At 33.0% G+C, this 26,865-nt stretch overlaps 1 protein-coding gene across 3 annotated transcripts in view; it reads right to left on the bottom strand.

Moving 5' to 3' along the window:
- Positions 1-564: 564 nt before the first annotated feature.
- Positions 565-26,865, bottom strand: part of Cfap47 (cilia and flagella associated protein 47) — a 246,663-nt gene continuing 220,362 nt past the window's right edge. For 2 of the 3 annotated variants that reach the window (XM_050129779.1, XM_050129781.1), the window contains 9 exons: positions 23,703-23,801; positions 17,021-17,180; positions 15,603-15,692; positions 14,937-15,031; positions 12,112-12,267; positions 10,867-11,038; positions 10,158-10,319; positions 5,417-5,585; positions 565-793 (listed from right to left, as the gene is read on the bottom strand). In XM_050129779.1, coding sequence (XP_049985736.1) covers positions 581-793; positions 5,417-5,585; positions 10,158-10,319; positions 10,867-11,038; positions 12,112-12,267; positions 14,937-15,031; positions 15,603-15,692; positions 17,021-17,180; positions 23,703-23,801 — 1,316 coding nt within the window. In that variant the 3' untranslated portion in view covers positions 565-580. The remainder of the gene's footprint in view (positions 794-5,416; positions 5,586-10,157; positions 10,320-10,866; positions 11,039-12,111; positions 12,268-14,936; positions 15,032-15,602; positions 15,693-17,020; positions 17,181-23,702; positions 23,802-26,865) is intronic. The other variant, XM_050129780.1, reaches the window with a different exon arrangement.

Below are 26,865 nucleotides of genomic sequence, written 5' to 3'. Positions count from 1 at the left end.
CACTGGACTGAGCTCCCAAGGTCCAAATGAAGAACAGAGGAAGGAGAACATGAGCAAGGATGTCAGGACCGTGAGGGGTGCACCCACCGATACGGTGGGGCTGATCTATTGGGAGCTCACCAAGGCCAGCTGGACTGAGACTGAAAAAGCATGGGATAAAACTGGACTCTGAACATGTCGGACAATGAGGGCTGTTGAGATGCCAAGGACAATGGCACTGGGTTTTGATCCTGCTGCATATACTGGCTTTGTGGGAGCCTAGTCTGTTTGGATGCTCACCTTCCTAGACCTGGATGGAGGGGGGAGGACCTTGTACTTCCCACAGGGCAGGGAACCCTGACTGCTCTTTGGACTGGAGAGGGAGTGGGAGGGGAGTGGGGGGTAGGGAATGGGGAAAGGGGGAGGGAAAAGGGAGGCAGGGAGGACGCAGAAATTTTTAATAATAAAAAAAAGAATATAAAAATCCAGCAATTAAAAAAAGCAACAAAGCCCAAAAAGGGTATTATGATTATCCCTCAAAAAGAGATAAAAAACCAAAACATTCAATTATACTTGAGACTAAGGAATGTTTAATTTTTTTTTATTTTTGCTTTTTAACTAAAGGAGCACCTTTAATAGTAGAAGATACTGCTGTGCTTCGAAGTTTAGCATTTTCACGAATAAAATTGTGACGAATTGGTGGCATGCTGTCATATGTCTTGTTATTAGCATCAATTTTGGCTTTTACATGTGCCATTGATTTTGGTAATGGAGGTAACCCATTTATTTCATACAGCCAGTATGTTTCATCTGTCTGAAAATTAAGAAATGGTGAGACATTATAAGTAATATCCAGAGACCTAGAAAAGTTAGGGAAACATTTATTATTAGTAGTAGTTTCTATTTGTTGTATGTGGTATAGAAAAGGCAAAAATGTAAGGTTGCATTTATAATGAAAAATACTTAATGTGGACATAAATTAAGTAAAGCCATTGGCTTTATGAATAAAGGAACAGTCACTGGCAAGAAAATCTCTTAGCTAAAAATATGCTATGTAGGTAAACAAGGTCTTCCAAGGTATACTTCTAAATGAATACTTTACTTTGGTCACAGAAATAATTGGCAAATTACAGAAAGATGATTTTTGGATTATAAAAGTATCAAACATTAAAAACATACTGAGAGTTATAAGATCATTGAAGACATTTATAATCTAAATCCAGGTAATATAATTTATAGAGGAATTATATTTGAAAACCCATTTTTTTCTGTAAATAGACATAGTTTGTAACGTATACTAGAATTTTCAGTTTATATTCAGATATTACTATACTTCAGTTAAGTCCACTGCTTCTGCAGTATTTGCTGAAGCCATTTGTTCTTATATAGGCTTTAGCCTTACACTGGGGTTGGACCATGCATACTACAAAAATTATTTTAAAGTCTCCAAGCCAAGTGAATATTGCAATAAACCAGTTTAGATGTGTATTGCAGCATCTACAAATGGATACTGAGTTGGTGCACACATTTCACATCAAACATGACCTTATTTTAATCTCATATGGCCCTTTATCTGATATCTGTAGTATTTATACATCTAGAGTCAATGATTCAAATGTTAAAGAAACCTAGGAGCAAAATACAATTTAAGCTCAATATTCTAGCACTTCATAGGGTGTGTGTGAAATCTTTTGAATAAAGCTAGATTTTGAAGGGTATGCATATGCCATTCTAAACATTTTTATTACAGTACAAATAAATGACTTCATGGATACAAAGGAGTATGCTAAATGAAAATTCCAGCCCCTGCCTAGAACTGGGTACTAGTCATTGAGCTTCATGCCAGCATGCAGGTGAGCTACATGAAGGGATCTATCCCCACCCCTAGCACCTAGTGAGAACAAATAGCAGCTACCTGACACTTGTAGCATTACCAACCATGTTTATTCAAGATGAACTGATAACATAAAAATACATTATTGTTAAAGTCACAATTAGATTTCATATACTTCAATGACGATTGTAATAACTTCACAATGATTACGTCAGTATGTTTATGTATGATTTAAGGAAGGTGTTCAGGACATTTCTCCAAACAAGCTAAATAAAAATAACAAGGTTATTTTTACAAAATAAATAGTAAGATTTATAGTTTTGTTAGTTTATTTATTTATTAAAGATTTCTGCCTCGTCCCCGCCACCACCTCCCATTATCCTCCCCCTCCCCCAATCTAGTCCCCCTCCCTCGTCAGCCCGAAGAGCAATCAGGGTTCCCTGCCCTGTTATAGTTTTAACTGATTATATTTCTTCAAACAAAATATAAATATGAAAAATCATGTATTTTAAAAAGTATTTTATATGTATAGTATGATCTATAACTTCTATCAAAACCTTATCTTAAAATATAATAAGACAGGATTAAAAATACCAAAAGAATAAAGTATTACATCTATTATTGATTTACTTAGTATGTGTGTGTGCACTGCATACATGCTTGCTCATGTGTGCTCAAGCACTGCTGTGTGCATGTGGGAATCTGAGGACAATTTGTGAAAATAAGGTTTCTCCTGAATGTCATGTGGGTTGCAGGGAAGGGATTGAACTCAGGTCTTCAATCAGTATTGGCAGTAAGCACCACTTCCCACTGAAACATGTCACCAGCCAGGAATAAATTAAGAGCTCTATATCATTAATACCTATGACATAAGCATCAATACTTAAAAAAAAAGGAACCTATCAAACACAGTAGCTCTCTGGACTATTTACTAAAAACCAAACAAAAAGAAAAACGTTTTAAAAAGATGAAATTCTCATATTTTAATGTCACTGCTTTGAAAAGAAACTGAAGACAACGGTCCTCCTGGATGAATGACAGATGCTGCTAAGGGCAATTTCTAACCCTGATTGATCTTTGGGCTGACAAGGGAGGGGGACTTTTTTGGGGGAGGGGAAGGGAAATGGGAGGCAGTGGCGGGGAAGAGACAGAAATCTTCAATAAATAAATAAATTAATTAAAAAAGAAGAAAAAAGTCAAAGAAAACATAATAATATACATAATCCAGAAAAAAATTGGTAGTCATCCACTAACATATATGGTCTATGGCCACCTACACTTCTCTGGTGTTTTCATTTGAATGAAAGTCTGATGCTATTTCCAATAGCTAGTGTTTGCAACTCTTCGATTTTTCCTCCCCAGAAACTCCAGGTGTTTCAGCTGGCATTGAATCCTTAACCATCTCTGAGTTCAATCCTCAGGCAATAATTGGAATGGTGTAAAGTGGTATGTAAAACATCAATAATCCTGCCCATCTTGGTTATGAATTTTTCAAGGTGTAAATTCTACATTATTTCCTCAAGATCCCTCATGGGATCAATTTTCAGTTTCTCATTGTGGTGAATGATTTTTATTGATCTCCTTTCCTTCTGTATTTCAAGTACTTCCTTTCCTGTATTTATTTCCTCTTATCATGTAACACATAGGCTACTTAAATTTAAATTCTCATTCAAGGATCTTCTTCCAATGAAACACAAAAGAAAATACCTATTTGCAATGTCATTTCCTATTGTTTCCTGCTAATAAAAAGATTTCTTTAGAAGTAATATAAAATATATATTTATATTTGTTTGTGTCTATAGTTATAACAGAAAACCATAATACATCGTATATTTCATGTTATATAGTTACGATAGTTATCAGGGCATTTTGAGTTTGTGTAGTATGTATGTAAATATGTGCACATGTGTGCAGATACCTGTGCTTGTGTGTACATGTATGTGGAAGCCAGAGACTGGCATCAAATATCATCACTGCTTGCACCTACTCTACCTTATTTAATGAGCCAGGATTGCTCAATGAATCTAGAACCCAGTGATTAGATTAGGCTGACTGGCGAAGGAGCTCTAGTGCTCATTTTTACAGTGGGGCTGCAGGTATATGTCACAGTCATAAATCCTGAGCCTTCTGGGGCTACAACCTCAGTTCGTCATGTTTGCATAACATATATTTTACCAGTTGAGCCATCTGCCAGCTCCAGTATTCACCAAGTTTTTTTTTCATAGTCACTTGAGAAAACTGATTAGATTTTCTACTCCTCAGGATCACTACTTTTGATAAAATAAATGGAACAACTTAACTTCCTCCTATCAAAGCTAATGCTATTTGTCCTGTTTCCTGATTGGAAAACAATATGTTTTAATCATTCTAAAGATGTCTTAGTTGAATGAAAAATTACAAGCATGAGAACATGATTGCTGAGGTTTGTCTAGGCAAGATTAACTAAAACTATTCTTTTAAATTATTCCTATTTCTGAATGAAGTAGAATGAAGACAATATTGTTGTAACTACTGATTTAATACTTAACCTATTTTTTTTTGAGACAGGGTTTCTCTGTGTTACAGTCCTAGCTGTACTGAAACTAGCTCTTGTAGACCAGGCTGGCCTCGAACTCAAGGAAATCCGCCTGCCTCTGCCTCCTAAGTGCTGGGATTAAAGGCATGCGACACCACCGCCCGGCTTAACCTAAATATTTGAAAATGACCATAGGATAAATAATAATTTTAATTTAGATAATGACTTGACTTTTTGAACTGCAACATGAGAGTAAGTATAAAAGTTATTGAAATAAACTGGGACTTGGAGTCAGTGTATTAACTATGATTTTTCAGATCAGTGATTTGATATATGTAATGAAATAATAGTGGGGCAATAGGAATATGCATATTTCTGATATCTTAGATTCTATAAAATCTAAGAACAATGGAAAAATAACTGTCTCAAAACAATAACTATATTTTCATTAGTATTCATTAAAATAGTAACATTTTCTTCTGTTAATGGCAGTGATTGATTAACTGCCATTTGATTCAAACCTTTAGGGATCTCTTTGGCAGCAGGAATTGTAGGGTTATAAAATGATGACATGTACTTTATGTCTATATTTCAGAAAGTAAACTGTAATAATAGTTATCTATTTCAAAGAATTTGAACGTTGCCTTTAGCCCAAAATTTCTCCCTATAAATTATGTATGAAATTCTATAAAGACACTTCCCTTATAGGATACGTTTTCAAAGCTGTATTTACTTCAACTCTGAGCTAAACAAACACTTTATCTTCTACAGAAATGACCTAATTTAGAAAACATTTTTAATTAAAAAGTGACTTTCTATTTTACATTAACATTTTGACAATATGTTTTAAACAATGTTTACAAAAGGTATGTTTTAAATAATATAAAGTCAGTGAGTATTTTAAGTACTTTGTAAAAAAGAAGATGCTACGTTACTAAACAAATCATCTTACATTTAGTCTCCCATATTTTAATAATATGAACTGTAAGTAATTACTTAATTTCTCCTAGTGTTAAATCATTTTGCTTAATTCCATACCTAATGTGTGGCTTTGAAAATTAAAAGTTGTGTTTTTTTTTTAAACTTACCTGTATTACAAGTGTTGCTTGATATTTCTTACTGTACATTTTCGGTTTAAATCCTACAATGATGAGAATTCCTTTTGTGTAAAACGGAGGGAGTTCTCCAGACTGAGGATTTACAAAAAAATCTCGATCACCACCTGGTAGAAAATGGGCCGTAAATGACTCATAATACCTAGAAAAAAATGAATAAAATCCATTAAATTGGTCATTACCTCATTGACTCTGTGAGAAATTGACAGCTAAATCATAAATTCTGCTCCAACAGACCCATAGCTCAAAATTAATACTGAATGGTTACAAAAAAATGTGTGAGGTGACATTTGAAAATTACCAAATTATGTCTGTACTAGTTTACTTTCTTTTGCTGTGATAAAACACCTTGATCAAAATAACTTAGTAAAGAAAAGTTTATTTGGCATACACTTTGCAATCATTGTCTATCACTGAGACACATCAGGGCAAGATCTCAATCAGGAGCCAGAGAAACACTGCTTACTGGGTTGTTTCCCTCGATACTTAGCTTTCATACAGAACCCAGGACCATCTTCCTGGTGTTGGGGCCACCCATACTGGGCTTAGCCCTCTTACATTAATCATCAGTCAAGGCAATGTCTAACAGACAAGCTCACAGACCAATCTGGTTGAGGGGATTTCTCAGCTGATGTTTATCTATAGTTGGTGTCAAGCTGACAAAAATTAACAAGTACACTATCATTCTTTTCTCATGGTGGCAAAATAAGATCCTAAATTTTTTCATTTATATTCTATGTTCATAGAACACTAATATAAATATTGGCTCTATAAAAATAGGCTGAATTCAGTTCGTCAGATGCAAACTTAGCCATTTGTAAATACACTCATATGTAAAGCAATTGTCCACTAAAGCTATTATAAAGTTTTTTGTCTCTACTGCTGTTCCATTATATTACTTATTTATTTACAGTAGCTTTCTATTTGCTAGAAATTTCTAGAGTCTAACTAAAGATTTAAAGGTATGAAGATAGATTATTAAAGTATAAAGTGCAGTGACATGTTTCAAGTTGCCATTTCATGGCAGGATAGACTACAATTGAGAAACAGACTGTTGAGTAAATTAAGGAAATTCTTAGTTTAATAAAACTAGGTGGTGATAAACTACAAAAAGTTTTAAGTTCAAAATTTAAAATAAATTAATAGAGATGAATGTAAAAGATCAAATGTGGCTTTGAAAAACAGGTACAGCAGTGCAGCATAGAAAAAGACATGGGAAAACTTAGGTTGTTATTCACTGATATGTTCAAGAAACATGTATTAGCCGGGCGGTGGTGGCACACGCCTTTAATCCCAGCACTTGGGAGGCAGAGGCAGGCGGATCTCTGTGAGTTCGAGACCAGCCTGGTCTACAAGAGCTAGTTCCAGGACAGGCTCCAAAGCTACACAGAGAAACCCTGTCTCGAAAAACAAACAAACAAAAAAAAAACAAACAAACAAAAAAAGAAACATGTATTAAGTATCATGGTGGAAGACCGGAGAACATGTTCTGTAGATATGGGTGGCCTGGATTGGAATCATAGCTCTATGTTACATTTCAGGAACTTAATCTTTTTGTACCCTAGTTTTGTTATTTCTTAAAATAATAAAAAGAGTGAATGAGTAACACAAGGAAAGTAGTTTGAAAGGATTAGCCAATATTAATCATCATTATCATTGCGGTTTTAATATATTTTATAATCAGTGCGAGGAAATGATGGATGATACAATAAATAGGCTGAACAACACAGTATCTAGAAGGATTAGGAAGACAACAGACAGATATTCAAAGAAATCCATAAATCTCCCTTCTTCTGAGAGACATCAATTCAGACATAATAAATGTCACAATAAAAGGAAGAATTTTCTTTGTGAGGAACAAAGAAAGAAGCTGGGGTTACAGGAGTATATTGCTGTGTTTGGCTACAACCTTCTTTTAAGAATTTTTTTTTTTTTTTTTTTTTTTTGGTGGCAGGGTCTCTTGTATCATAGGCTGGCCCCAAACTCCCTATGGAACAGAGGATGACTTTCAAACTCTGAACATGCTTCCTGTTCTCCCAGAGTACTGAGGTTAAAAGAATGTAACACTATGCTCAGTTCATGCAGTGTTGGGATTAGAAAAAAATATCTTTAGGCTTCCTGTGTACTAGGCATGCTCTCTGTCAATTGAGCTATTATACATCCATCCCAAAGACTGTAAAAAAAGTGAAAAACCAAAGTAAGAAAGAAATTAAAGTAGATAAACACTCTAATGGATGTCTCAGAAAATAAAATAAACACAATAATTGATTGCATGTAATTATAATTAAGAAAATTTGAAAATTAAGAAGGAAATTCACAAATTCTTAGAAAAATAAAACCTATTAATGGACTGGTGAAATATGTTTGTAAAAATGATTTTAGTAGTAATTTAAAACTATTCTGTGAAGAAAATTAAACTATTAGATGCCTTCTCAGATGAGTGCTACCTGCCATTGAAAGAAAAGCTAGTATCAAGAGCATCAAGCATTTTTAAAACTCTTTCCCAAGTAACCATATCTTATATTATACCTCCACAAAATATAGGAAAAACAAACTTCATCAAGAGTCATCAGAAAAAAGATATAAGTTACAGTAAATGCAAATGAAAGAAACATAAAAACAGTAAAATTATGAGTTGTTTTAACAAAGTTCAACCAAATCAACAGAAATATAGACAACATTAAAAAGAAAGATGTTTAAAACAAACAAACCTGAAGGTTAGAAGATAAGAGACACTTTAGAAATAAAAATGATCATCTAGTTAGAACAATTATAAGCCTAGATTAAAAGAAAGCTTAGGAGCAAATGGCAAGTACTCTGGGAAAACAATCTCTACAATTGACAAAGAAATTGAAACTATAACCAGACTTTTAAATAACAGGGAGATTATTTCAGCCAGATTGTTTCACTAGTGTATGCTACCACCATTTAATACATACATTTTTATTATTTTTTTAAATTTTTGTGTGTATGCACATATGTACATATGTGAGTATATATGTGAATACATATGTGTATGTGTGTGCATGTGTGCCAAAGAGCATGTGTGGATGACAAAAGATACCTTGGGAATTCCTGTTTCCTACTCCATTAGGCCACAGCTATTTAAACCACTACAGACAGGGATGAGTCGTCCCAGGAAACATGCAATTTCCTAATATTTGCAACAAACCATTTTTACAGATCAAAATGATGTTGAGATTTTGTCTTACAACTGTCAGAATGGCTAAGGTCAAAAACACAAGTGATAGCTCATCCTGGTGAGGCTATGGAGCAAGGGGAACACTCCTCCATTGATGGTGGGAGCATAAACTTGTATAGACACTATGAAAATCAATATGGCATTTTCTCAAAAGATTGGATATACCTCTACCTCAAGATCCAGCTATACCACTTTTGGGCATATACCCAAAGGACACTTTATCCTACCATAAGGACTTGTAGCAATGGGGGAGACAGGAGTCTAAACTGGCTATCTCTTATAGACAGGCAAGGCTTCAAATATAGACTGGGCTTCACTTAATTGAGTTGTTGGCCAAGGGGGTCCCACTGAAATCCCCAAACAACCCAAGCTACTGCTAAGACAAAGGGTTGCTCTCTGCAAAATGACATCAGGACTACATTGTATGATAACACCCATAAAACTCATGGAGAAGTTGAGCTGGAACCCACCTGAAGCCTTCGCCTCTATATTCTAGTGTCTTTGGTACAGGAGGGTATCTCTGCAGACTACAGAAAGAGAAACTTGGACATCTACTCAGCCACTAAAACCTTGTTACCTACAATCCATTCTCCTGCAAAACATGCTAGGGAAATAGTGGCAAAGTATTTGTGGGAGTAGACAATCAATGTCCGATATGACTTAAGGTTTACTCCATGAGAAGGAATCTATACCTGCCACTACCTGGGTAACCAAGAAGCTGAGACCAGAATGCCCAGAGACCTAGGGTAAAATCAAACATGAATGGTCTAAAAAAATCATTAAAAGATTTGATTCTTAAAAATAATTGGCTTTACTCATAGGGCAGTTCCTTAACCAGTCATCATCAGGGAGGCTTCCTCCATTAATATATGGGAACAGATACAGAGACCCACAACTAGACATTATCCAGGGAGAGAGAATCTAAGTTTAAAGTCTCCATCAAATCTTGACTCAGAGTACAAGGAATCCCATGGAAGAGAATCCAGAAAGATTGGCACTACCAATTTCATAAAAAGCATATAACTGCAGTTCAAGAGAGAATAAACTCTTGCAAGTTGTCCTTGGACTTTCACATACATATCATGACACACATGCCCTCATCCAATAAATAAATATATGTAATAAAAATAATCATTGAGCTCTACAAAATACTGCACCTCAAGCTCTTAGTAAAATAAGAACAAGTAAAACCAAAATTTAGTAGGTGGTTAAGAACTAATAGATATCAGCACAGGAGTTAAAATGGAAATAAAAAGAATGCAAAGAACCAATGGATCAAAGAGTTGATTTGTTAACAATAAACGAGATTGACAAATTCTTAACCAAATAAACAAAATGAGAGAAAGCAGACTCAAATTAATCTAATAATAAAATTAAATGTAAAATGGGAGACACTGAAAACCATGTCTATCTTAAATTTTGTTTTATCTTTCAGTATTAATTATATTCACGAAACAAGTTATATGTATATAACTTGTATGTATATATATACATATTGTTGATATATAATACCTTGTCTGACTTGTCAGTCTAAATTCTGTGACAGCTGTATTGAATAAACCGACTCCTTGGATGTCAATTACATCCTTCACTTCAGGTTCAGTAGCAATCAACGTTATAGGAAATTTCCAGATTCCATCTGTTATGCACTCAACTTTCAATATGATATGAGTCCTTGAACACACACAAACAGACATACACATAAAAATAAAAACACAACAGTAAGACAAGAGATTATATTAATTTCATATCTAAAGTAAGAATGAAAGTACCTCTTTGGCTTAGCATAAGAGGCTTTGTATTTCATTTTTAAAACCCTAGATGACTGCTATTTCTATTTTGTGAATAATTTTGTAGTTATTAATTTTCAGTGTCATTGTGCCTTTTGAGTTAATTATTCTGTGAGAATTCTTACGTATTCTGTATTTAGCTCAAAAATACAGTAATTATTGCAAAACTGACCGCAGATTTTCTGTAACCGACATAAACTATTAGTATACTTAGTAAATTATAGGTACATTCTGGCTCTAGTTCAATGAACTATATATTTTTTTCATTAGAATCATTTTCACAGCCTATTAGCTGGAAATGATATTGCTCCAAATGTTTATGCATAGTATTAAAGAAATAATGTAATCCAAACATTGACAGGCAGTAAAAATAACATTTTGAAATAAATGCATTGCAATACCATATTTAAAAGAGAAGGAATTGTGTTTACCGGCATGGTTTGTTTGGTGTAAATATCACATTGAAAATCAATGAAATTATTTGCTGTTTTGCATTAAAATGTTTCCTATACAAATATAAAGTTACAGAGGATTCCAGGCTACTCTTCAATTCTTCAGTCTCAAATTCTATCTCATATTCAAATTCACGCCTTTTAGGAGTTACTAGAAAAATGAAAATGAAAGTATGTATCAATTTAGCTTGTTATACATAAACTGAACATCAATTTATGTGTCAACATTATTTCTAAACAGGTTTATAGAAAAAAGAAGATGTAAATTTTATCCTGCTTTATTTTCATAATGTGTACTATAATACCGGAAATATAATACTATGAGCAATTTTATTAAAATAAAAAACATGAATAAATATTACAATATAGAATACAATTATCAACATCTTTAATTCCTTACAATTTCAGCTTACAGATTAAGGCAAACTTGACAAAAATTGATATCCAACACTAATTATGAAAAAATACTTTACATGTGTAATATCTGATGAATATATGCAGACTTAACTATTAATTAATTTTCTCCCTGTTGATTATGTATTTTGCTGTGATAACTTGTTATATTAGGCCAGGTATGTATTATTTTGGCTTCAGAGTTTGGATTTTGAAATTTATAATTCTCTATTCAAAACATGCATTCAATTATTTTAATTTGTAAGAAAATATAAAATACAAATTTAATATGTGCAACAAAATTCACTATTTCGAAAATGATTTAAGTATTACATTTGATTCATGTTAATTTTTCCATTTTTTTAAAGTAAGAAGCACTCATTCAAATTTGTTTAAAAATGTTATATGTCTTCAGTAACAATTTGTGAACCTAGAAGAGACTCATTGTTTGGCTCAGTGGCAGAGTACTTGCATATCATGTATGAAATCCTGGGATAAATCCTCAAAGTCACACACACACACACACACACACACACTGAGAAAAATAGAGAAAGATATAGAAGTTAAGTTCAAGTGGAAATTATAATAACTGAAGTTGAGAGATTTACCATTCGTGTCATACAAATCAATCTTTTAACCATAACTACTATTACTACTTACTGCTATGTAAAGACAACGAATTTAACAGAATTCTTGAGTACTTGAATGTTTCATTGCAAATGAAAAGTAAATGGATCTTAATTACTAAGCAATCAGCAGCATACATTTTAAAGTAAATGAATTTTTATTTACTATAGTTAATTATTATAACCATGATTATAATTCTCTTACCATTAACGTCTTCATAAATACTGTTAATCGAATTTCTCTTTGGAAAAACTACGAAGTCTATCTTGTCATGTGATGGATGGTGTCCAAAAAAGTTACCAATCATTGTCACTTCCACTTTCTCTTCTACCCGCTTGTTGGCCTGACATTTTATGACAACTGTAGGAGAAATTTTTTTTAATTTTTTATTTTATGTTTTTAGTTAATTCAATATTTAGGTAACATTATTATTATTGTGATAAAATAAACTTGTGAAAATATAACTTTATTAAACATAATTTAATTTGGCATTGCATAAGGCACACACTCATATAATAGATCGATGTATTTATATATTGTTTTACATAAACATCAACATTAAATAATACGTAAAATAGTATCTGTCTTAGGGTTTCTACTGTTGTGAAGAAACACCATGACCACAGCAACTCATATGAAGGGAAACATTTAATTGAAGCTTACATTTCCAGAGGTTTTGTGCACTAACGTCATGGCATGAAGCAAGGCAGTGTGCAGACAGACATGGTACTGGAGAAGGAGCTGAGAGTTCTACATCTTGATCCATAGGCAACAAGAAGTGAACTGTGTCTACACTGAGCATAGCTCTAGCAGAGGAGACCTCAAAGCCCACAGTGACACACTTCCTCCAATAAGGCCACACCTCTTAACAGCACCAATTCCTATGAGCTTATAGAGGCCAATTACATTCATTCTAGCACAGAATCCAAAAGTCAAATATGAAATATATATGTATATACATACACACACATGCACACACACACATACACATTAGATGATTAGAGACTATATTAGGATGTAGAAATTTGTTTCTGGAACTTAGATGCTCATATCATTACTTCAACTGACTCGCAACTTTGGTCATGAACTACTTTTTACAAATCTACACATTTACTATAATACTTTCAGATCTAGTTTTATAATAACAGTAAAATGTATGCCTTCAAGTAATTAAAATATAAGTACAATAACCTTTACTTTGTAATAACATTTAAAGTACATCTATTTGGCTTTTTACATGTACTTTAAAATTCATACAAAGATTTTTAAATTTCAAGTTTGTAAAATCTATCATGTTAGTGGTTATACATAAGACTACATACAATGACTTAATATTAAACTTAAATGTGATGTATTAATGTTAATTCATAGCATCCATGATCCCTCTGTAGTATGTTTAATATGTATTACATGCAAATATTTATGACATCAAATGTACAAATTATCACTGATATTATAATAAAATGTTTGTATATATAATAACTAACCATATAAAGAACAACTGATATTTGATAGTAGCTCTATAATACTATGGAGCAATGTATATGGAAGCTCAAATATACACAAATACTTTCCCAAAATGTACTGGTAAACTTCTACTCCACACAAATTATACACTGAATATAAGTGAAACATTGAAACCTATATTTTAAAATGTTTGAAGAACATTATAGTACATTTTTTTAGATTCAACAGTAATATGGTCTTATCACATAAAAATTAACTGATATTCTCTGACATATTTTCACAATATTTATTATATTCCATTAGCATTACAAAGTTAATTTTATATTTTATAATTATATATTTATAAAAATATAGTATATAAAATAAAAATAACTGTACAAAATTAGAGCTAAGCTAAAGGAATGACATAGTTTGGTAAAATGTACAAATTTTCTTAGTTATAATTAAGTTCAGCCTTAAGGTATTAAGTTTGACGATAATGGGTTCAATTTACAATTGGTGTAATGTTACCAGTCTTCACTGGTAAGTCTTTAAGTCATTAATGATCTGGATTAATTTCTTATTGTGTTATAACATGTAGTGGAAATGTTTTCCAATTTTCTGCCACAGTGGACAGTAAAAAGATAAGTCACAAAATGAATTGGTAGCTTATGGAACAACAAAATTCTCCTGGGTTTTCAAATAATATGAATATTACATTAACAAGGAATAACAGGCTTTGGCCCTCCTGTAGCTGAACAGAAAGCAGCGAGTTACCTCTGGAATGCTCTGAAGACAAAAATGTAAAGCAGACTTTCTAAAACACAGAAATATATGTGCATAAAATTTTACTCACTTACTTTTCAAAAGGAGTCCTACAAAACTTAACAGCCAGTAGAACTTTAGACCTGTGCTACAACGGTTTAATACCAAATACCTAATTTACTTCAGAACACTTACATTATTGCTATTTTGTCTTAATCTGACATATGCTAGTTAAAATATTCATAATTTAAAAGGCAAGTAATTACCAAAAGATCCTCAGTAATAGAAAAACTATGTGACGTGTATTTGATTTTCTCTGGAGGAAATACATTAGAAAGGCTTTTTAAAAAATGCAAAGGTTTTTGTTTTTAAATTTTTATTAAAATGTTTAATAATGAAAAAACAGGATTGTCTGTAATAGGAAGACCCAAACAACATTATCAGAATACCTACAGTTTAATATCTAGTTTTTAATATAGTACATGTAGCACTATGGAAAACACATAATTAATATAAGACATTTTATCATATATTTGAAACATTTTGAAAATAATTTAGTATATTTGGAATGATGCCTAATTCTTTCATTTTCAATAACTGGTAAGGATAATCAAAGAGTGGAATTTCAAGTCTTTGAAAACTCCACCAGAATTACTTATGGTAGGTGCTCAAGACACATAGTTTATCAGAGCTACTGGTGAGAAAGTAATGTCATAGCATTCTCACCACTAGGGCCTGCATCTGCACATATGGGTTAAGGGATGGTTGCAGCCTCTTGGAATTCTGTGTTTTTTCTCTCCTGTGTAAAATACACTTACCTGCAGTACTTTTAGGGGGTGGTGCCTGTGGAAGTCCAATGATAGGGTACATCCAATGTATTGCTTGAATTTCCCCACGATCTACTCCAATACAACTATTTACAAAGTAAAATAAGGAGAGTTAACACAAAATAGAAATACTACCAATGTAGACTTAGGAAGTAATAATTATATATACATACATTTAAATTTTGTACTATTAGTAAAGAATGCTTATTATGCTTTATATATAATTATTATTACATATTCATATATATGTAGCAGCAATTAATGAAAAAAGAGGTCATAAATATGAAAGAGAGCAAGGTGGGGTACGAAGGAGTTTTCCGTGAGAAAAGGAAAACGATTTCTGTCCGGTGCTCCAGTGTGAGACAGAGACCCACATTGGAGCACCGGACTGAAATCTCAAGGTCCAAATCAGGAGCAGAAGGAGAGAGAGCACGAGCAAGGAACTCAGGACCGCGAGGGGTGCACCCACACACTGAGACAATGGGGATGTTCTATCGGGAACTCACCAAGGCCAGCTGGCCTGGGTCTGAAAAAGCCTGGGATAAAACCGGTCTCGCTGAACATAGCGGACAATGAGGGCTACTGAGACCTCAAGAACAATGGCAATGGGTTTTTGATCCTACTGCACGTATTGGTTTTGGCAGTTTGGATGCTCACCTTACTAGACCTGGATGGAGGTGGGTGGTCCTTGGACTTCCCACAGGGCAGGGAACCCTGATTGCTCTTTGGGCTGACGAGGGAGGGGGACTTGATTGGTGGAGGGGGAGGGAAAGGGGAGGCGGCGGCGGGGAAGAGACAGAAATCTTTAATAAATAAATAAATAAAAGAAAAGGGAAACGAAAGTATATTATAATTTCAAAAAAAATGCAAAAGAAAAATGCTGTATTCTTTATTAATGTGAAGTTATTTTAATAAATCTTTTGCAATTATATTTTGGCAGACAAATTTACAGAACAGAAAACATTTTCTTAAGCTGTTGACGTTATAAACATGAGCAATGAAGTATTATTCTAAACTTAATCATCATGGCATGTAAGTTAAAATGCAGGAGTTTTGGTTAGCTACATTTCAAGAGCACATTCATATTTATTGCTGTAACTAAATGGTGGGTGAGAGGTAAAACAGTTCATATGGGTAACATCCTAAATTATGCAGCAAAAAAAAACAAAACTGCTCTTAATCGCAGATTTCACAAAGGAATGAAAACTTCTATTTTAAGTGAGAGCAGTTAAAATGAGAGCATACATCTCATCTACTAGTAGAGAAAAGAATTTAGAAAAGTTGGCTGATTATTTCTGAAGATTGATTTTTTTTTGCAAAATAAAATATTAACTACTGAACAGTTGTGCATGTGACTTGTGTAACTGCTTCCTAGGACACCACCTTCAAAATGGCTCTGTGCTTTTCACCATAACTACACTATAATTCTCAATAACTTTTTAAAACAAGATTATTTTCTCTGTAGTTTTTCACTGGGATTATTTATATGTGCATGTTATAATGAATTGTGACTCTAGAAATGGTGAAATGCCTAAAAGAATGGATAAAAACTGAGTCATAGTAAAGTCATGTGGAGAAACATGTGAATATATGGTAAACTAAGATTTCTATTTTATTTAGGGATTCTAGACAAACCAACTATAAAGGCAGGGAAAACATTTAAATTTTGTACTATTACTGAAGTATGCTTAACTTTAAGCTAGGCAAAGGAGTTAAGTTCATTGTGGCAATGATAAAGAAATGATACGCCCTGGTTAGAGCAGTGTTTCATCACTTGGCGAGTGCCTTTCTTGCCAAGTTCTTTATTTCTGTCAGACAAGCTGCTGATGCAGGTTGTCTTCAAGTTATTATTTTTTGTTTTAGCAGTTAGTTACTATTTTCCCTTTGTATACATTTTGTCCACTACTGTAAACTTTAACACACATATTTTATTTTTCTGGACATAAGAGTTGCAGTTGTTCAGATCATATAAAATACTGAATATTATGTTGAATATGTAGCACACATTAAGGAAACCTAGCACATTAAGTTTAGGAAAAACACAAACTATTAACTTTCTATATCCTAACTGTTACCTCTTAGCTTCTAAACTGAGTTCATCAAAATTGTCAATAAGCCAATTTTTTTTGTTTGCTCTCTTCACCTTAACAATCACCATTGTTTTGTATAACGTCATAGTGGTAGGTATAAATAACACTGGGATATCTAAACTTCCTTTAGGAGGCACCACAATTCCTGTAAAACACAAAATATAATGTCAAATGTTGTAACATGCTTGCTTAGCTCTATTCATTACTGCTCAATTCACAACAGCCAGAAATGAAAACAACCAAAATGTCCTTCAACTAATGATGAATGGATAAGAAAAATGTACATATACATAGTGGAATTCTATTTACCTAAGAAGATAAATGAAATCATGAAATTTCCAGTTGAGTTGATGGAACTGGAAAATACACTGAATCAGGTATTTCAGGACCAGAAAGACAAATGCCACATGTTCTTTCTTATTTTACACCATAATCTTAATATCAGAAAGTAATATCCTAATATTTATACTGGCCTTTAGTATTTCAAAGTTCCTTCTAAACAAACAACCCCCCCCCCACATTCTGTTAAATCATAAATGCTTCTAAATCTTTCTGCTAAATTTCATGAATCTTATTCAAAGATACATTTTATTCTGAGATAAGAAGCTTCTCAAAAAGCTTTGAACTTGAGAATTGTTAAAATTGATGACTAAGGTTATTTAGAGTGATTGTAGAATAAGGAAACTCATAAGTTTTGCTAAATCTTCCCACGTATGGACTAGAAACTGTGGCATTTTATAATAGCACAGTTTGTTGTGCGTTTAAGAGCAGAATATATGTTGGGTCCAGGGTCATGCAACAATGGACGACAGACCAACAAAGTCTATTAAACCAGAAGCAAGCTTTCTTCAAGCAAAAAATGAAATGAAAAAAAAAAAATCACCGTGGGGGACACAAAGCTTATCTATCAGCTGTAGCTGTGACCACAGCCAGAGATTAGGCTTCTGAAATTGTGGAAAGGAAGGCTGGTTTGGGCCTTCTCTTATAGCAAAGTCAAACACCAGGTGCGAGTCAAAGAGCTTTTACAACCTTGAGGTCAGGCTTAAAGAAAGTCACATTACAGTTTAAGTTATACAAATTTTGGTTATAGGACATTAGGATGTTAACTCAGGATGTTTGTGAAAGTCTGACACAACCAGTTTTTACTGTCCCTGAAAGAATGCTAGGCAGACGGTAGAGTCACATAGGGGCACAGTTAAAAATTAAGAGAATACATGCAGAAGGTCCCATAGAGGCAATAGTTAGAAGCCAACCTATGTCCCCAGTATCTGCCTAGCTAGAAAGCTGGGAGGCAGAAGACAACTGTTAAGAGTTTACCTCTGTACACAGTGGATGCCAGGATGTCTGCTCTTAAGGCAAAAAGTGTTTGTTTGTTAAAGGTTAACATTGACTGCCAGCTGTTTTTTTTTTTCAAATGTCTTTGGGCTTACAATTTTACATTTCTATTTTCCTGGACTGGACCCTTTATTTCTACATTCTAGTCTTGGACTCTTCGTGTCCAGATATTTGCTTGGTGCCTTCATGTTGCTGGCACTATTTTTTTTTCATTCACGATGAAATCCAAACTTTTTTTTTTAAATAAATACCCAAGTTATGAGAGTCAGAAGTCAGAAAACCTCTAAAATATTGTGTTTCCAGATTAACTAGAAAAGTTTTAGCTTTACCAAGGACTATTTAAAAACCATGCTGTACATGGAGCTAGCTGAATCCCAACTCAAGCAAAACTCTGTTTAAGTAGAAATTATGGCAAAAGAAACACAGTATTATGAGACAAAATTTGAAAAAAAAATACTTCCAACTGTTGAACAAAATGAAGAGATTGGTGCAATGGTGACACAGCCTTCAGGGCACTTTTAACAGGGCAGTTTTATTTTATTACATCTAAGGACTTATTTCCTGCACTCTAAATAGTATTCTTGTTATAAAACTGATAAGAACCAAAGCACTTTTAATCTGGATAATTATACTAACTGTTATACTAATTAATTAAACTAAATTAATTAATTATAATAAATTATATTATATTAATTAATTAATTATACTAAACTGTTAAAACCATTAAGAATAAAAAGAGAAATTGAATACCTTTAAAACAGTTCAATTCAAAATTCTTAGATTACATTAATTAATAGTTTCATCCATACAGGAAATGTTTTAAGGCTATGATTAATAGTTAATAATATTTCTTTTATCCGATATCTGAACTAAGTATTAACTATGCAATCTCTTATTTACTTGGCATAAATCATCAGATATTAAGCATGATTACTGATCATTTTAGAAATGAGATAATTGAGACAATTTGGTTAAAAGTATTTTATCCAAAATTTCTCTAAAAACTTGGACAGTTTACTAAAAGGTATCTTATCTTCTTCCTTTTCTTAAAAAAAAACTTATATGAGCTTTCTATTTGTAATAGATCATTGATGTATGGACCAGATTTAATGAGAGTGAATATGTTCTCCAAAAATTATCAAATTTGTACAATGTGCATATCATTAAAACTGTGTACAGAGTTCTCTGTTAGAATGTGTCAGGTGTTTGATCACTGTATTGTTTTCTTTCATCAATATTTTTTATTGGGCTCTTGATGTGGGAGTCTCCTCTGTGTACTGTGATTAACATTAATGAGTAAAGAAACTGCCTTGACCTGTTGATTAGGCAGAACTTAGGTAGGCAAAAGACTGGATTAATGCTGGGAAAAAGAAAGCAGAGTCAGGGAGAAGCCATGGATCCTTTGCCTGAGACAGATGCCAGTTAGAATCTTTGTCAGTAAGCCACTGCCACGTGAAGATATACAGATTAATAGAAATGGGTTAAATTAAGATATAAGAATTAGCTAATAAGAAATTAGAGTTAATGGGCCAAGCAGTGTATTTAATAAATACAGTTTCTGTGTGATTATTTTGGGTGTAAGCTAGCTAGGTGGCCGGGACAAACAAGTGTCTCCTTTCCCTGTAACAGGCTCTCAAACATTCTTAGCACAGTAAGAAATTTTTCTATTACTATTTTATGTTTATAAAACCCCTTCTAATTAACAAAGGAATAATCTAAATCAGTGTATACTGAGAATGTCATAAGTGCAAATCCCATGAAGTGTGTATATATTTATAGAAATATCAGTCTTTCTTTTAATTACTTGTTTCCTTATAGCTGAATACTTTATTTCTAATTTATTCTAATATATGCAATGAAGAACATATTCAATGATACTGATATTTATATAGAGATACTTTCTAAAAACTACTCATTTCAAATACGACTCAGTAAATAAAGTCAGTTTCCTGGTAAGACTAATTACTCTAATATTTACAGAATTTTTTGACACTATGAAGATTACCCAGTAGAAATGAAGTTTCCAGGTTGGTATCAGCTATTTCTCCATGTTCTTAAACTTAAGTATATATCTTCAGCAATAGGGTCTAACCATCAAGTCTAAAGAGTAACAAGATTAATGGAAACAGCTTGTAATGTTTTGGGGGTGTTTTATGGAACTCTATTGGCTCATAACTCAAAAAGATGTATTCATTACGAACACTGGGGTTTTTATTTGATAACCTATGCTGTCGGGAAAAGAAATTGCACTCTGCTCCCTAATAGTAGTAACTTTGTGTAATCTCTCTCTGTCTCTGTCTCTGTCTCTCTCTCTCTCTCTGTCTCTCTCTCTCTGTCTGTCTGTCTCTCTCTCTCTCTCTCTCTCTCTCTCTCTCTCTCTCTGTGTAAATACTTTAGGAAGCTTATACAGTATAGGGTTTCCATATGGCAGTTGAAAAGATATTTCCTACTCTACATCATCTTCCCATCACCCACCACATTTAACTCTACTGTTCCATTATCCCCATTTCCTCATCATCACACAAGTTCTATTCACATTCCCTTGAAATCTATTTCCTATAGCCAGCCCCTTTCTGGCTTCCCAATTTCTATGAGTACTCTGAGTCAAACATAGAAACCCAAAGTTTTAAGTCTACTACCCACATATAAGAGAAAACATGCAACAGCTGCCTTTCCTTGTTCTGTCCAGCCATGAACCTTGTGAATGGCTATGCCTGGTGGAAGAAAGGAAATCCTTAAAGATAGGCTTTTGTGAAGTGTATTTCTCATTTTCCTTCTGTGAAATAACAAAAATAAGTCCAAAACATAAATATCGCTCCTTTGTAAGAATGCATTTTGATTATCCACAGAACTGACAGAACTTCTTTTCTGTCCGTACTTCCTTCAGAGCTATGGAGACATGACAACTTATATCCATTGGATCTTACTTTTAGATCTAAAAATACATAAGCTGTCACCCAAAACCCAAACAAAAAAAATCATAAGAATTCAGTTCAGATGTAATTGAAATTTTGACATACAAGATGGAGCTCTAATTACATCTGACAGATTCATGTTGATTTTTGTTTTCAACTCCTCTTATACACCATATTCTGTATGTCCTGTAATTTTTACTTTAAATGTTTCAAGTGAGAATGTTTTAATTTGCTTCTAAGACTGAAGATAACTTTTCCATGCATCAAAAACTTCAAATCACTTGTTTTTTTTTTAAATCAAAAGCAAGCATTGTAAGAAACTAATGTTTATAAAGTATAAAACAGGAATTTTGTTGTCAAGAAGGAACCAGACAGATTTTAACACATGGCTTAGAACAATGGTTCTTAACCTGTGGGTTGTGAATTCCTGCTTATCTGATATTTATAATTCATAATGGAAGCAAAATTACAGCTACAAAGTAGTAATGAAATAATTTTATGGGTGGGGGTCATCAAAACATGAGGAACTGTATTAAAGTGTTGTATCCTTAGAAACACTGTTAAACATATTTTAACCTACAAGACTCTTAAAATTAAACTGAAAAGCAGAGTACAAAATTACATTAAATTTCCCCTCAAATAATTCAACTATACATCAGCTACCACTGTTACTATTTCTAAATGTCTTTTATTGTTTTTTATTTCATGAAACCCTCACCCAGATACCAATTCTCTAAATGCTAGTGTAGTATACTTCAGTATTTTTGTCCCGATTTCTTCCTGATTATCTTAATGTAGATAAGTGCTCAATTTTAAGCACATTAAAATTTAATGTGTGCGTGTATATATATAATATATATTACATACATACATACATACGTGTGTGTGTGTGTGTGTGTGTGTGTGTGTGTGTGTTGGGTCAAAAGTATCTCAGGGCCTGTACCTCGAGGCCTATAGAACAGAAAAAAAGCCTGGCTTGAGTTCAGGGCCTATACTTCAAGGCATGTAGGAGAGAGTAAAACCTGGTTAGAGTGTGAGTGAGGATGAGACAGCACAAACTAGGTTAGAGGTTAGTCTTGTTTATAGAGTGAGTTCCAGGACAGGCAAGGCAAAGTCTACACTAGGAAACCATGTCTCAAACCCCCTACACTCCCCAAAAAGAAAAGAAACACTCTAACTCAGAGGCAATAAAATGCTGTTTAATTTTTTTTCCAAATCTCATTTTTCTGAATTCAATGAGATAATAATAATTTAATAATAGTTTCAAATTAGATAATTCATTATATTTGAGTTTCTGATCTAGCTATATGGCAGTTCTCTCTTGAAAAGCCTGAACTCTATGGAATAGCATGCTTTCTTTACTTGCAAGTGTATTCCCCCTCAAGTCTGTGTGTGTGTCTATCATATGTGCATTGTGTGTGTGTCAACAATTATGTGACAGTATGTGTATGGATGTGTAAGTGGACACCATCTTCTCACATGAGGTATTTCTTTCCTCAATCACTCTCCATTTTATTTAGTGAGACAACTTCTCTAATTGAAGTAGAAGTTCATGGATTTCATTAAGCTGGCCAGGCAGCAAGTTCCTGGATTGTGCATGCTTATAACTACCCACTGTAGGGATCACAGCTGTGTGCCGCCACACCAGGCTTTTACACAGGTTCTGGATATTGAACTCGATTTCTTCTGCTTGCACAGGAAACACTTTATTGACTGACCCATTCTATTTTTAATCTTTTTATTCCACTCATCTCTTAGTTTAATGCCTCTGATTGGAGCTGCTTTCATTTTCTTAATAAATGACATCTTTGCTTTAAAAATGATGCTGATTCAGATGATTAAAATAAATACAAGGAGATAATCAGCCCACAGTGGGGAGATTTTAGTAGTCATTTTTTACTTCAATTAATTGATTTTTTAAAGATAAGATTTATCATATTACCATAAACTTGATTATTATCATTTAATAACTACTATTTTAGGCAAATTCATAATTCTTGAGATATAGTGGTTTTTACTCGTTTATGGCACAGGGGATTAAACCTCAGACTTCACATGGGGTAGGCATGTACATACTACTAGATCTATATTACCAGCCCAAACTTTAGATTTTTATGATGTATTATTTTTTAAAATTTCTTCATATTTTGTAGCTATCGGTGTGATTAATATGTGGAAAATCTTACACCTTGAATTGAGTTTGCAATAAGTCATTATGGAATGTTGTAATCATTTTGTAAGTATGTGTACTTTAAAAATTTTTAATCTTCTAAAGTTTTCCCTACTAATACACCCTATTTTAACTGGCATAATATTAGAACACTGAAGCTTTCAAAAACAAGTTAAATCTACATACAGAATATCTTTTAAATGCAGTAGTGCACAGAACGACAGAATATAAAAAAGAAATCCTGTACCATGTGTACGCCTCATGGAGCTAAATCGGAAGGCAGAATTCTCATGCAGGAAGCTATTCCAGCAATTGTCAATTACAAGATTCTTGGGTTCTTCTTTATCTAATTAAGAAACAAAGAGATATTATACTCAAGAAGATAAAGTTCTATGGAAATGGAAATTATACTGAGTCCTTTTAAAACTTAGATGAGTGTGTTTCAAAGTATGTTTTGACATGAAATTTAAGAGACATATTTGAAGAACATACTCCACATTACAATTAGTTTTCTACATACCATCAAAATATTTAAAAATTGATTCACAAATTATTGAAGCTTTAAGTTCTCAACAGATATAGATCATGTATTCATCAAAAAATAGATTATAGCTCTTAATGTATACTGAGTGTATATGTACATATGTATGTGTAGGTATGTACATACATATGTACATACGCAATATAACATTTATGTGACATTAATTGTAAGATTAATCTCAAGGTAAAGAAGCATATACTAATTGCATATAAAATGGGATAGATGCATAAGTTGGTAAATGTCAATATGCATACTTGGAAGGGAATACTGAGAAATATTTAATTATAGAAGTGATTTAAAGATGCTTTGAGTTTGTTATATAAATACCAGTCTTCTAAAAGTATAGCTGTGTGGCAATCTGCATTGGAATAGACTATAATGACAAGATCTTAACCAGAACTAATGAATCAAAATAATTGGTAAAATAAATATCTGTAAATATTGTAAACTGTAACTAAAAAAAGTGTTTGTAAGAAAGTTGAGCCTTAACAATTATTCTATTTTGACTTTACAGTATTTGAAACAGCTTTTTCATTGAGAAATCAAAGACAGATAATGCATTTAAATTGATATATCAAAGGTCTTTTGTTTGATGCAACAATTTTCCAGTCATAAATCTCAAATCTTGTAACAGTATTTTTCATTTATTCAAATATATGAAATTTGAAGATCTGGGGATTCTTCCCATATCTATATTTTGTTCTATTGTGTAAAGTCATTTTTTCTTACTAGCAAACTATGGTGATTATTATTATACTTAACAAAAATATTTCTTTAGCTTTGAATGTGTTTTGGTATGATCCTGAGAGTCTCCAGAGACAACATTTGCATCATCATACATTAGTTACATTTATCAATGCTGAAAATGGAAGTTAATTATGATAGTAATATGTTAATCAGTATGCACATCTTTACTTTTTGTATTGTTTCTAATAAGTTACTGATGCCAGAAGCAGAGTCTAATTTTATACAACGATTTTAAGAAAATCCCTATTGCACTTACATTTAGGTAAAGTAAAAAGACTTTATAATCTCTAGAATATAGCAGTAGGAAAATAAGGAAAATGCTTAGTTTTTACACATCAATTATTGCTTCATTCACCAATACAAGTTTTCAAATACATAATTATATGGCAATTCCACTAACAAAATGCATTAGAAAATCAGATATTGTGTATTGGTATATTTGTTATCCATGTATGTGATAGTTTTGAAATGTATATCCAGTAGTTTTTAGGTTATAATAGATGGTCAATAGTAGATAACTATATTTAACTCCTGGTTTATCAACACCCATGTCAAGATGAAAATACTTTTTGGAAGGAATAATACTGCCAATTAAAGTAAATCCTGATGTGAAGAAGTTCATAAATGAGAACGTTTGGAATTATTCATAGGAGCAAGGAAACCAACATTGTTTTGAAATGTGTCCTTAAATTAGTAGTATGTGTATCATAGGCCCCATACTCATTTCTAATTTCCCAACTCATACTCTTTATCTCACCACGGCTTCTCTCCATTTCTTAACTAATTACCAGCCTGGTCTACAGAGCTAGTTCCAGGGCAGGCTCCAAAGCCACAGAGAAACCCTGTCTCGAAAAACCAAAAAAAAAAAAAAAAAAAAAGCACTATAAAATTAATATTTTTTGAGGTGCTCCCATGTTCCTTCATGCCTTCATCTGTCACGATACTCTTAAGGGATCACACTGTTACAAACAATAAAAGATGAACTTGAATTATTGTTGAGATGTGGAAAAAAAGGTGCTTTGTAAGAATGGGTGGTGGTGATACAGAGTAATGAAAGGGTAGAAAGGATTAAACTATAATATAAACTGTTAATAAATTTAAAAAGAATAATAAAGTTTTATTTTTTCCCCAAGAACTTAACCAATCTTCAGGAATGAAATAAAGCAATGGCAAGTCATCTATTCTGGGTAAGCCTAAAATGTTTTAGGAGTAGCCAATTTATAGAAAAATCTATGAAGTGAAAACAGGCTTCATAAGGTACAATTCACTAATAGGTCAAAAAGGCTTCTTCCTGACATAAATACCTGAAAAAGTTTCCCAAAATTGTATAAACAATGGCATGCAATGTTACAAGAAATGCTTTTACTAACATCTCCAACACACCATGATGAAAATTTCTTTGTCACCTGAAGCTATGAATATGTGAAATACCCAAAGAGTGAAGCTGACTTAATACAATTCTGAAGTGCGGCTGGTGGAAGATGTAGTATGTTTCTAGTACAGAGATTCGGGCTTCCTTAAGTTTAATTTATGAATAGACTTCAGGGTTCATAGAGAAAAGAAAGATTCTAAGTCCGTTCAGCTACTTCAGCATTTCCTCAATCAAGCCTGCTGAGAAGTTATGCACAAAGTTGCTGCGGGGCTTTGCCTTTGCATACTTAGGTTTCATTCCTATTCCTTTACTTAATTGCTCAGTGATCATAAACAAATTGGTGGCTCTTTCTTTCCCTTACTTTTCTCAGGTTTAAAATTGAATCTAATGATTACTTTAGGGGGTTTATATTTTAGTTTCCTTTGAGGAATATACCACTTGACTGCCTGCTACCTTTGTTCATAGACTTTTCCACTGGAACTGGTTTCAATTTTTTGGGACTATGCTTCTCAACTCTAATCTAATCTCTCATTATATACATAATGTCCCAAAATACTTCTAGAATTAGCCAATAAAATGTTGTAAAATCAAATTTTATGAATGCACGAAGCATAGATTTTCTTTTGAAAATTCTCAATGCATCTGGATAAATGAAAAATGCTTTCCATGATTAGCAGCTTCTACAATGCAACTCCTAGCTTGGTGTGTTTAACCTGGAGTAACTGCAGAAGCCAAGAAACTAACTAGAAA

This window comes from Alexandromys fortis, unplaced genomic scaffold (assembly GCF_014885135.2).
Source record: "Alexandromys fortis isolate MF-2015 unplaced genomic scaffold, M_Fortis_MF-2015_v1.1 scaffold_313, whole genome shotgun sequence".
NCBI lineage: Eukaryota > Metazoa > Chordata > Mammalia > Rodentia > Cricetidae > Alexandromys > Alexandromys fortis.
This window is presented reverse-complemented; position numbering and strand designations above follow the sequence as displayed.